We start from the raw sequence: 14,214 nt of genomic DNA on the forward strand, positions 1-14,214 counted from the left end.
CTTTGATATTTAAGGGAAAAATAGCTTTGAAGCAAATTATTAAACCATGGCTTACTATGAAACCCATTTGCTAATATATTATATTGGTAATATTTAAAAATTATTCTAATCTAAAATAGACTTTCATATTTATGAAGTAAGGTTAATAATCTTTCCACATTTTATACAGTAACAAGATTTTCATTTTTTCTGACTTACTAAATTTCCACACATACACACATATGCCCAATAGATTTTGAAAGATTCTAGTTTTATTTTCATGTACCCAAGAATACTTGCTACTTTCTGAAAAGTAACACACTGAAGCCAAAATGCACAATGATTAAGCTACAATGTTTTGATTTTTAGCATGCTGCTCAGTGAGATAAAGTACCCACAAGGCACACACACACCCCCCCACACATTTGAAAGGGTAAATATTCTCACTTGTTTTAAATAATGTTCATCCAGAAATAAATGGAATTTCTATACTAAGACTCTTCCTCATCTTTTTTTAGAAAAAGCATGTTCATTTGAGCTAAAAAGATTTATAATATATTAAAATAAAACCATTTATTCACGTCAATGTTTCCTGCAAAAATTACTCAAGATGTATCAAATGCCCCTTTTGAAATTACTATAATTGTGTATTTTTTACTTCTATTGAAAAATAGAGGGGCAAATTTATAGACTAACTAAAGCAACACTGCAGTTTAATTCAAAATGGTTCTCTAATTTGTCAGTTTAAAACTAACCTTCTCCACTGGTTTTTCAATTGTTTCACTGTTTTGATTTCTTCAAATCAATCTTTAGCTTAAGGAAACTAAATACATGCTGAAGAGATAAGGGGGTTTTAGCCTCCTATTTCAAGCTAAAACATAACCTCTAAATTATCTTTTACAGTAAGCCAAAGCCAGGATCACATACCTTTCGGGAATGAATTTCTTTCACATACAATGGAAGTAGAAACTCAGATATACCTTCAAGTCGGATTCCCTTCTTGGTGACTCTCAGATTTCCCATACCATCCTACAAGCAATGAAATATAATTCACTTTTAGGTTAATTAGAGAATGAATAACTGGCCATAATTTTCTTAGGGCTAAATTGAGAAAACAGTAAGCTCAAATCAGTGATGATTTAAGGAAAATGAGAGATTGAATCTACTTAATGAATGATTGCAGCAGTTTGCATGCATATAAAGGGCTCTGTTTAAAATGAACAGGAAAAGAGGTATATTAAGGACCTGGTATCTTTTCTTAGCTCTATCAGAGATTAGGATTTACCTATGAAAAAAATCCTGTACTTGTTTCATGCATCAGCCAGTTTAACTATTTTGGGGGTATAATGATACTTGCTATCTGACTATTGGAAACAACTTTGCTTGCAGAGAGTTCTAGCAATATTTTTACATCACAGTTATCACATATTTCTACAGTAGTCAAATAGATTTGTACAATGATTTCAACAAGTACTTAATAATTGGCTAGCATAAGCTTGGTGTTCTTGTATTCAAACCATGAGTAAATCTTATACCCTCTCCTTCAGAAAACAACACTCTATAAGGAGGATAAAACAAGTACATAAATAACATTTATGAGATAGAATAAAATAAATTTAAAAAGTAAGAACGGAGTGCTAATAGGAATTAAAGAAAGATTTCAAATTTGATAAAAGAGTGAACAATTTCTCATGGAAGAGATTAACTTTGAGAAGGGCCTTAAGAATATGGAGTTTCAACAGGAGATGTCCATAGAGGGATGGATGTTTCGACATAGATGTCCATTACAGAATGAACGTTCTGTAACATTAAGAAATAGCATGCCATCCAATCTTGCTAATATATGGACTATTGTGAGAAAAAACAACTGGGCGTATGTTTTGAAGCCAGTGAAAGGAAAGCCATGAATGCAAAGGTAAGGAGTCTGTACTTACGTCAAAAGAAGAAGAAACAAAAAGTTCTTGAATAGCTCAATGGCTTGAAATGATCAGAGTTAAGCTTTAAGATTAACGTAGTAGGAGCACTATGTGGGGCTAACTGATAGAATATCAGTAAGAAGGCACAACTTGGTAATACATGTAAGGAGGGTGGTGGAAGAACAGCCTACAAGACAAGGTGACTAATTTTATCTGGAGATACTAGAAACAGGGACATTTATGACTAACCCCAGGTTTGTGACTATGACCCAATAAGGAAATGCAATGATTTTTTAAATTGGAATAATGAAATTTGTACACTCAATGGCAAAATGAGTTTAGCTTTGGACTTCCTAACTTTGAGGTATCACTGAAAATTCAGATATTTATCCATCAACTAACACATCTGTAAAAAAGAGGATTGGAGAGTGACAATTGCTTAAGGCACGCTTGAATCTACTATAATGGATGAGTAATTCCCCCACAGAAATATGTCTATAAAACCACAGAGAAACTCTTAGATAATGACCAGGTCTACAGGTTGGAAAGAAGCATTTCATACATTCTGGGAGGCTATAATCAGTGTCAGAAGAAAACTAAGAAATTATGATGGACTCAGCCTCTACCACCTGACCCCACCTTCTTCCCCAAAAGAAATGAATAGAACTTTGAGTAAGAATTAAAGGACTTTTTTTAATCACACAAGGAAAATGACTACTGAGAGATATTTTGACATGGTGAGGTTTCAGTCCTCTAATGGAAGGACAGAGTAATGAATTCTGGTTGAATTAAACTTGGGATGGATGAAGGGATTCATTTCTTGAGACTCAAACTTAGAGCTAACACTAGAAATGGCTAATAGGGAATTGACTAAATTTTTTATAAAAAATTTAAAAAGAATTTCAGGCATCACTGAAGACTTATTCTGATGAGAAAATAGGTCTACTTTTGTTGGAATGACACACCCTAGTTTCTCTGAGACAGAGCTGGTTTATACCACTTTTATATTATCCTCTTTCACTTTCAAAAGTGAAAAGTGTTTCTGATTTAGACATCAATTACAGGGGTGCCTGGGTGGCTCAGTCGTTAAGCGTCTGCCTTCTGCTCAGGTCATGATCCCGGGGTCCTGGGATTGAGCCCCACATCAGGCTCCCTGCTCAGCGGAAAGCCTTCTTCTCCCTCTCCAACTCCCCCTGCTTGTGTTCCCTCTCTCGCTGTGTATCTCTCTGTCAAATAAATAAATAAATAAAAAGACATCAATTACATAGTCACCCATTTGTGGGCTCTAATTAGTATCATCTGGCAACATCATACCTATCTAGGAACAGAAACTGGCAGAATTAACAGGGAGAGACTCAAAACAGGATTTGCTAAGCAGGAATGGCAGAAGGTCGTAAGTATGTGGCATGTCAAAATAGCAAAAAATGATGATCCTCAAATGGCTGACCATCATTTTTCTCATTGGGCAGAGATAAGTAAAGCCAGAACACCAATGTTGGACAGCAAAAATAGCACTGGGTTAGGGAATGGCAACTGATGATCAATTAATGATCGAATTCAGTAGGAGTTAAGAAATATGAGAAATGTTAACACAGGTTTATCATCAGAAAATAGAACTTCAGATTTTGAGGGTTTTTTTTTTTGCAGATTTTGAGATCTTGAAGGTAAAAAAATTTCCAGACATCATGAAGCCTGAAGAACACCTGAGCAGTGGGCAGAAACAGAGTGGAGACCAAACTCTTTGTAATTCAGAGAGAATGTACAAAGTGACACATGGTTTTAAAATATTATTTTGTCCCTGAGAGATTTTCTTTTTTTTTTTTTTTTTTAAGATTTTATTTATTTATTTGAGAGAGAGAATGAGAGAGAGCGAGCACATGAGAGGGGGGAGGGTCAGAGGGAGAAGCAGACTCCCTGCTGAGCAGGGAGCCCGATGAGGGACTCGATCCAGGGACTCCAGGATCATGACCTGAGCCGAAGGCAGTTGCTTAACCAACTGAGCCACCCAGGCACCCCCTGAGAGATTTTCTTGACTAAATTTCACACAGTGACTGTCCATATATATATACTCAAATGCCTGCCGGAAGGAAGTGTTCTGAAATGTTCCCCATTGAAGTTGCTATGGAAACATCTAAGGCAACTATTAGTCTAACTTAGAACAACAGAAATAAATTCTATCATAAACATAATTCCCAGTTCAACATTAATCTTAAAAAAATGTTTTCATAAGATGGTTAGAAATAAAAGAACTGGGCATCCAAAGTTAACTGTGATATTACTTATGCTATATGCATATTTAATTTTGGAAAGTTTTGAATCAAACTCAATGTTTTCCTTTTATAGTTTCTATATAATATATGACTTAGGGCATATAAATCTATTTTATTTAATTAGATGAATAGATTTTACCCTGTATAAATATAGGAGTCTTAGGGTAGTATTGTGTTTGGAATCTAACCTCACTCTACTATATCCATTTGTCCCTCCTTTTATTTCTCCTATTTTGAATTAAAAAGTGAATATTTAAGTTCTTACATGTTATCTACATGTAGTTATAAAATACAGAGAGGTGCATAATATATTCAGTAAAGTCAACCTGATCCTCCCATGCATGTACCAAGTCCATTAATAATTTATGAGATGGTGAAATAATCTGGTTTCTCTTCTGCAGGAGCATTAGAAAGTGATTTTATTCTTACCGTCACTATACTTTCTTGATGCACTATATTTTTGGTCCCTTCAACATCTAAAAGGGAGAAAATAACTTCCGGATTTGCTGCTAAGGATGACATTGCCAAAACACCAGAAAATAAAGGATTTAATATACCTATGGTTCAGGCCTCAACCTTGGCTCTGTCATTTTTGTCCTATGTAGGCTTGAACTTAACTAATTTCTTTGTTTTTTAATTTAATTTAAATAATACTATCACCTTAAATTTATCACCAGTAAAAGCAGTAAAAACACAACTTAATGTATTTATTGCAAGGATTGCATGAGGATATAAAGACCTTACAATAATACCTTACTTATATAGAAGTATTCAATAGCTTTAACCATTTTTAATATTCTACCAAAAATAATTTAAATTTTTGTCTCATATCATTATTATAAAATTCATATTGTTTATTTTCAGAGAGATTATCTTCGAGCTTCAGTAGACTCTACATCAAGCTTTATCATCATTATAGTTATGATGCAGTTATTCATCATCTAGTAATCTCACAAATCACTTACCTACTCTTGACAGACAGTGTAGTGTCATTTTAGAAGGGAATGTGGAGCCAGACAGCTTGAATTTGAAACTTTCTACTCTCTATATCCAAACTGCTATATTTGTATTTTTTGATAAAATGTATCATATTCTGATTATAGTTTTAGTTAACTCTTCTTAAAAAGTAAATGATCTTATTTATGTATGTACTTACTCCTTCTTCCAGCATAGTCTTTCCAACAGTGGTTTTATGTGGTATGTATATACTGAATGCTTGAGTATTTAATTGATCAGTAGAATTTAGATCTTTACATGATAAATAATAAAACAAAAGTCCTTATAAAATCATATTATCACCAAAATCCATAGAATTTATCTATAGAAACTGCAAACAATCTTTACTATAATTTTCATGCACTTGATTTTTTGGGCAAGGTGGAAGATACTTTGTTGAGAAATATTCTTTTTGGAATTTATTATGAGAAATAGACATTAAAATAAATAATAGGTATAGATGTAAAGAAAGAATATTGATAGCCATGTCATTTTAATTTAAAATCCACACTCATAACTTTGCAGTGATCTTACCCTAGTGCACTCTGTCCTCACACAAGATTCTTTATGATGCTTAGCTATCTGGTATTAGGAGAGCTGTTTAGAAGGTGGCTACCCTCAGAATTTGAATTACGCCTTAACAGGCAAATGTAACTTTCCCAAAGTAATGAAGATGTTGACATGGAATTGAGAAAAAATGTAAAAATTGAGGTGATTATTAAACAATATATAAAATCTGGTGCTTCATTAATTTTTTTGAGAGGGCAGAGGGGCAGAGGAAGAGAGAGAATTTTGGGGCGGGGCAGATGGAGAGAGAGAGAATCTTAAGCAGGCTCCAGGCCCAGTGCATGAGCCTGACGCAGGGCTTGATCCCACAACCCTGAGATCATGACCTGAGCTGAAATCAAGAGTAGGACGTTCAACCAACTGAGCCACCCAGGCACCCCAAGTACTTGATTAATTATTAAAAAAGGTTTTCAAAGAAAGTTGAATCTAGTAGCCAGAAGATAATTAAATACAGGTTTTAAATATTTTTTCTAGTTAAAACCAAAGATAAATTTCCTCCAAATTACTAGCATTATTTCAAAAGAAACTGATTAGATAGGGAGATAAATATATGTATTTTTATGGCTTTGATTATCTAATGATATTCATTCTATACTTCAATTTGCATGAGGAAATGACCTTTAAAGAGGCTATTTAGAGACAAATTGAAGCCCAGTATGATAAATTATTTGTGAGACCTTGGGATTAAATATTTTTAACAAAATAAAGAACCATACAAGGAGATGGAAGTCTTAGCTTGTTCAAAAACAATTACAAACCACTTTTAAATGTCTTTTATTATTTATTCTCTTCTGTATGCTAAATGAGTTAAAAATTGTTTAATTCCCAACTCCTAATTAAAGAAGAAATTCTCTTTAAAATATCTAAGCATTTTCTCTTTTTTTCTTTTTCGTATCTGTTTTAAGCTGATGTTATTTATAATTTATAATGAGCTGTTTTTCCCCAAGCACAAGAGAAAGAACAAACAAAATGTAAATTGACAGCCTGCTTTATATGTACGTTTTTACTGTGTTGTTCACTATAAGCTTGTATTTTATTTTCATTTTAATTGGCCTGCCTTAGTCCTGTCTATTATTAGAAAATAAACTCTACAGTGATAAGAATTGATAGACCTAGGAATGTGACCTCTAATTCAGCTTGTATGGAAACATCTTTAGAAATTGTTGTTAGTATCTTTTATCATCTGGAGCATTTATTACTTTTGTTTATAGCCAATAGTTGTTCCAATTTTCATAATTTATATGTCACTGTCAGCATTGTGAAAAGGGTTTAATGTATTCATATTTAAATATAATAAATATTGCACTTTGTATCTCTTATTTGTATTAGTGTTCTTTTAACTATGTGAATTATTTTTAAAAAGTATAATAAAATGAAATTCAATTTGTTTTCCAAATTTTTCTCTATTGATAATAGAATTCTTTGATAAGCATTTCCTTATTTTTCTAACAATCTACATATCAATAACCTCATATAACATATGCAATCGCTTACTAAGAAAATCATCAGAATGAAAATATGCTGAAACAAAATAAAACCAAAACCAAAAATATGTTAATCTGATATGGCAGATATGATCACAATCATCCAGTAAATGGAGAAAAAAAATGGATGAATTCAATAAATCCAATGAGACTATATATAAAAGACCAGCAATATATATACATATATATAATGCAATATATATATTTATATATATACATAAAATAATGGGGAATAGATTATAGCTATATTTATATGGAGAACAGATCATACTAGGAACATTTAGAACACATAGGCATTTTATGCCCAATATTCTCAAAAAAAATGTTTTCCTATAGGATATCTCTTGGAATCACTATCAGGAAAAAATTATTGGTGTGGCTCAATCTAATAATGTAATGTTATTGTATAAAACAACTTTAAATGTGCATGGAAGCACCAACATTGTACCACCTTAACTTGAAATTAAGGTTAAACCCAGAGAATGTGATAAGCAATTGTGGCAGAAGACAGACACTTGCTAATGAAGAGCGCTGTTGGAAAACCCAACCTGCTACTACAAAAAAATCATCTCAGTGCTAAATGGAAACAACTGGAAAGAACCTCAGGCATTTGACTTAAGGAAAATAATAAACAATGAATTAGTAATAATGTTATGTTCCCTAAAGATTGTCATCTGTAAATGGGTGACTGAGGAACACCATATTTTAATCATTGCAACAAGGGTATAAAGCCTACAGTTTCACTGTTAACATGTCTGTCTTCCCCAAAATATAAATAGAATACTAGGATTATAATAAACCCAGTGGAAAAAAAGTTCTGTTTTCAGTTAAATTTAGGAATAGGTGGAATAATGTCCCTTTGAACACATTGTGCAAATACTGGTCTAGTTTTTTATATTTTATAAACTCTGAAGGAAGACCTATTAACAAAGTGGTGCACAGAAGTGATTAACAGAGTTAAAAACTATCACGTCTCCACAAATATTTATTGAGAGCCTATGTATAGCACCACTAAACTCTGTTTATAATTTGGCTTCCCAGCTCTTTTTAAACGCTAGAGAAAATATGCTGAACACTGCTAGGAATCTGGTCTGCTTCACAGATGTAATTTCTTATTGTCTATAAGAAATGTGAAAGGGGGGTAATGCTGAGCACAGGTCTTTTTGCATATATTTGCCAGTTACCATAAGCATAATTTATTTCCTTAAAGAAAGATCACTTTTTGCCTTGAACAAAATTACATATTTGGACCTATAAATTAAGAATAAGACCTTAGGGTATAGTAACCCTACCTAGGTAGTCCTCATGGTAAGGTTTTGCCTAAGAATTCCTTCCAAACTCCCAAGACAATATCTTTAATATCTGCCTTCACTATGGAATTAACTGTAATAGCTTAGGTCATAGAGCACTTTAGCAGACACTGAGTCAATGGCACATCACAACCCTGTTCTCATGTTACTGAAAACACCAATGAGAGAGAAGTTAAGTGGATCTTCTGCAGCTAGTAAGTTAGCCCAAAGTCTAGTTCTCTTACTTACTTACTTTATTTATTTATTTGAGAGAGAGAGAGAGGGAGAAAGAGAGCACGAGTTGGGGGAGGGGCTGAGGAAGAGAATTCCAAGCAGACTCCCTATTGAGCTCAGAGCCCTTGCAGGGCTCAATCTCACCACCCATGAGATCATGACCAGAGCAGAAACCAAGAGTCAGGAGTGTAACTGACTGAGCCACCCACGTACTCCTAGTCCTCTTACTTTTAATCGATCTAGGCAACAATAGAAATAGAAAATATAAGTCAAATTTATTTTACTATGAACTCCAATAAGGATGTCCTAATATTTTTCATTATTATTTGAGTTAATTGATATCTCTTCTTCTTTCTTAAATTGTATACCTTTTCAATTTTTAAAAATTTCCTTCTCTAACTGACTTCATTTACCAGTATATGTTTCTTTTTTGGTTCAGACCTGAATCATGGTATTCTGAAAAAGTTCTGGTAAGACAAAAAACTCTGTTTCCAAATAATTATAAAATTTACCTTGAAAATGAAGTACTAGGAACAAATTATTGATATTTGTTCAAGCATAAAACATTTTAAAGAAATCTCAAAACAGTATTTGTGATAAATAAAACATTCACCACTTCATATTCTTCCTGTGAGTTGTTTTGTGATTACCCTCATCCTATAAAACTAAGTTATGTGTACATGCATGCAGTAATGCAAGCATGTGTGTGTGTATTTAGAAGAGGTTAGTTCACAGGAGGAGTATGAAAAATTAATTTATTAAACTTAAAATTGTAGCTATCCTACTATCCTGGAACTGAGGAGATATCAGGTGACCCTCATTAGAGACAGCAAAGAAATCCCATGAAGACACATATGAGCAAGCTGATGCTCTCGGTGGGACCAGAAAGTGGGACCACGGGTAAGAGCTGTCTGACTTTGGATTGCTTAGCAATAACCCATAGCAGTTGGCAAACACAACATTGAATTTTTAGAGCTATAACATTTGGCCTCTTAAACTAAAGATGTCACTTAGGTTTTTATATCTGAAGATTCTTCTCACCATCAATGAGAAATGCATTTCTCACCCACACAGAAATGCAATGGGTCATCTTTCAGCCAAATCTTAAAAGATCCTATAAGCTTCCTTGAAGGATACTATAGGTTTCCACCTATTTCACTCTCAAGTTTTGAGGATGGATTTTTTTTTTTTTTTAAGATTTTATTTATTTATTTGACAGAGAGAGACACAGCGAGAGAGGGAACACAAGCAAGGGTAGTCGGAGAGGGAGAAGCAGGCTTCCTGCCGAGCAGGGAGCCCGATGCAGGGCTAGAACCCAAGACTCTGGGATCATGACCTGAGCCAAAGGCAGACACTTAACGACTGAGCCACCCAGGCGCCCCTTGGATGGATTGTTTTTGTCTACAACATGTAGTCTAGCATCACATCTTTTATGTATGTTCCATTATGAATACTATTACCTACCCACTTGGAAAATATTTACTAAGATTTTATTCTTCTACATTGTATCTATTATACTTTATCATAATTCCAAATGGCATCCTTTCCAAGTTTTGTTTACTATTTGTTATATCACAGACAGACATCAGCCTGCAATGGAAGCCTTCCTGTGTGAACTGCCTCCTTTCCCCTTTGCCAACTCTACCTGGTTCTGATGTGCTTGCTGAAGATAATTCAAGCAAGAGTCAATAACTAAACCCAAACTAGGCCAATCAGATACTTCTGACTAGCATATTTTGAACTCAAAATTAATAACAACCACCAATTAAACAAAATCTATTTGAATGTAAAAGTGGGAGTTTACTGTGACCATACTTTCAGTTACACAGAGAAAGGCAGAACATCCCTAGGTTAAGAGAGGCCAAGAGAGAATAGAAGCTAATTTTACTTGGCAAACATATTTGTTTCTTGTTGTTCCTGAGGCCCACATACATATATAACTATACTTCTCAGATTGTGTTTCTTTCCAATACTTCCTTAAGTATCATGACCTCACAAATTCTCTCTCCCTCTTTCTCTCCTTCCTTCTCTATCCCTCTCTTCCTCTCTCTCTTCCAGCTCCCTAAACTACATACTAGTTTACTAAGAGAACAATTAAATCCATTCCAATAGATTCTCTGCTCTATATGCTCATACTTATTCTTGGTGACCACATCCATTTCCATGACTAAAATTCTTTTACTTAAGTCAAGCTTCTGTCACTGGAACTTTGTATATTCTCTTCCTTCTCTCCATCCCTCTTCCCTCTTCATTTGGTTATCTCTGTCTAATCCTTTGTACAGCAGTTCAAACATAACTTACAGAAGGCATCTTTCCTGTAGGGCATCTTCCCATGCAAGCTTGGAACTTTTACCTTTGTGAATCACAGCACCAGACACAGTTCCTTCAAGAGCCTTATCAGAGTTTGCATCAGTTCACATTGTTTTTGTGTTAATATTTAATTACACCTGCGATCAAATTGTAAGCTTATTATAGGCAGGTACCACATCTTTTTGCTCACCAATGATTCCATGATTTATTTTTACAGACGGATATTTACAACTCAAATTTGTCTTTTGAATTCTAGACAGAGGTATTCGTCCACTTACTGCCTACTATTTCCTGGAATATCACAAGCATCTCAAACCAAGCCTATCCCAAACAAAAGTGATAATCTCCCTACATGAACTGCTTCTTATGATGTGTTCCTTATCTCTAAGAATTATTATCATCCCTATATAATAGAAATCTGTATGGATCAGTTACCAAGCCCTACCCACTTGCCTTCGTTTGGGCATTGCTCTGGCACAGTGGGATGTGCTATACAGACAGTCCTTACAGGAAAAACTTACTGCCCCAGTTGCTAGAAGCAAGGAGAGTAGGTAATCTGTGTTTATCTGAAACATAAATCAGATGGTATAAAAGGCGGGGGGTAGTGATAAAGAGAAAGAGGCTATATTTCAAAGGAGTAGCAAGATCCAGCCAGCCAGCATGTGTCAGCAAGGGGAAGGCAATTAGTTTCTGAGGATGTTTTATCATGTGGTTAGAGCAGAGTTCAATTTGGGATACAGAATATTACATCTGGAAAGGCTCCTCAAAGATCATGCAAACTTATTACTAGGATGGCTCCTAGAAGCATGGAAAATACAATGACCCATGTCAAGTAACCTGCAAACTGGGATTTTCATGGCAGGTGGTGAAAGCAGGGACTAAACATCTCAGGGAAGTGAATCTTCTGGACTGCATAAAGCATGTAAGTTCAGAAGACCTGTCAAGCCATTACCATCTATGGGAAAGACACAGGATACACCATTTACCAAGGTATAGGAAATCACTGGTGAAAAGGATACAAGATTCACTAAGTTCAGGGCTAGCTCTTCTCTGTAGGTCAAGGCTGATGACAGAAAATACCATTATAAAATCAGATTCACTGACATCAATGGAGGTGGCAGGGCCCTGAGATAATAAAGGCCAAATGGTAGCCTGAAGCCAGGTTAACATAGTTTTCGTAATGAGGGGCTAGGTTGGAGGAGCAACCAGAATGTCATGGATATGGCCAATAAATCTGGTGGCCAAAGAAGCAAAAATGATGTTTAAGCAGCAAGGGCGCTATTCAGTGTGGAGTATCAATGCAAATCAAGGATGAATGAATAGCAGGCTGAAGGCAGTTGTCCCAATAAACAGGTCATGATTCCTTGCCCAATTTGGTCATGAGCCAGTTTTTTGACCCAGAATCCACTGACCTCCCTTGTCCGATTTTGATAAATGAACAAGTGCAATCACCCTAGTGTGAGACCCCTGAGAAATGAAGATTTTAGTCAGTCTACCAGGTAAGCCACCAAGTCGAGCAAAAGTCAGGTCCTACTTCAGTGAAGGGCTTGCCCCACCTGCCATGACCATCAATGGCAGAAAATCTTTAGCTGTCAGTCCTGTCAAGAAATGCCTCAACTGCAAGGAGTCATCATGTCCATGATCAACTGATTGATGTGAAGATCTAAGGGCCCAGCTATCATATCCCCACTCTAGACAAGTCTCAGGATTATTCTAGCTTCAGAGCTCCCTGTGGGGTCAGTCAAGGCTGCCATTCGTCTCCATTCTTCTACACACCTTGACTTCTTTCCTCTCTCTGCTCAATCTTGCTCCCTTGATGTAATGTTATCATCTGATTATTGAGAAATCATTTTATCAAAATGCAATAAGTCCATGATACTTTTTAAATTAAAATTAAATTAAAAATTAAATTAAGTCCTAAGGCAAGGGTAAGACTGATGCTAAAAATGAAAATGAACTTTAATCTATATTGCAGAAATCAGAACATTAATATTGCTGCCTGGTGGAAAGACAGTAGGATAAGATGATATTCATACTGACAACTCAAACATATGATAATTTTTTTCCTCTAAAGAGTGCTTAATTAATGTACCATCATCACCAGAAAAGTTTTTTTCATCTTTAATGCTTGCACTTCAAGCTTTTCTCTATGGTAATTCAATTATCACAGACTTTGTTAAAATATTTGATTACAAACAATGGAATTTTTGTGTAATTACACAGGTCCAGACAAATAATGTAAATCTAAGTTAGCTCCTATGTACCTGGAAGCCAGAGAAGGAACATCTCTTCTCTACATGCACATTAATCAAAATTCAGAACTTGTTTTCCAAATTTATACATTTATAAAACTCTTAAGAGAAAAAATATGATGTTGGGTGGAATATTAGTTAAAAAGTTATGGTAGATAGTGATTCTACTATCCATCTTCTTTCTAGGTTTTAGTACAAAATTCAGAGTTATGGTAATGTTTTTTGTTTTTCCACACAATGAATCAGTTCCCATATCCTATGAATATGTTGGAGGACAGACTTATGTAGAATCTTTGTGTATAAGTATGGTCTTTTTTGGGAGGGGGATGGTACTTGGATAAAATCTAAGCATCCATCCCTGGAATAGTGGATGAGTAAAATACAGTGCAGATACACCATGGAGTATCATGCAATGTGCAGCAAATGACTAGATGTACACTTAGCAACAGTAGTTAAAAAATTAAAAAGAAATAGAATAATATTTATATTAATTAAACACGTATGTATAACACAGATGAAATCCATTTGTCAGAACACATAGGAATAAAATGGTCACTGTAAAGAACAGAATGATTGACTACAAAGAGAGGGCAAGTGTTGATAATGGAAATGGAAATGGAGATATAAATTTAAAAAATGAGAGAATAAATAAATAAATAAATAAATAATAAATGGTAAACAGTTAGTGAGAGAATTTGCAGGGACCAATGATGATAATGTTCCATAAACTGATGGGCATGACTATCTCAATCTTCTGCCTGAATATAAAAACAAAGTAAAACCTGCTACAGAATGGTCAGTTCTACCTATCCCATTTGTTTATCCTTACTGCTATTGTTTTGATTCAGTTTTCTTTTTTCACTTTCAGCCTATACTATGATATCAGTTTCCTAAATGTGTCCATTATCATTAATGTA

At 34.6% G+C, this 14,214-nt stretch overlaps 1 protein-coding gene across 3 annotated transcripts in view; it reads right to left on the reverse strand.

The window, feature by feature from the left end:
• Positions 1-14,214, reverse strand: part of SGCZ (sarcoglycan zeta) — a 1,037,264-nt gene that overhangs the window by 202,854 nt on the left and 820,196 nt on the right. For all 3 annotated transcript variants that reach the window (XM_032413510.1, XM_032413511.1, XM_032413512.1), the window contains exon 3: positions 907-1,008. In XM_032413510.1, the coding sequence (XP_032269401.1) occupies positions 907-1,008 (102 nt within the window). The remainder of the gene's footprint in view (positions 1-906; positions 1,009-14,214) is intronic.

This window comes from Phoca vitulina, unplaced genomic scaffold (assembly GCF_004348235.1).
Source record: "Phoca vitulina isolate PV1807 unplaced genomic scaffold, GSC_HSeal_1.0 scaffold15, whole genome shotgun sequence".
Classification (NCBI taxonomy): domain Eukaryota; kingdom Metazoa; phylum Chordata; class Mammalia; order Carnivora; family Phocidae; genus Phoca; species Phoca vitulina.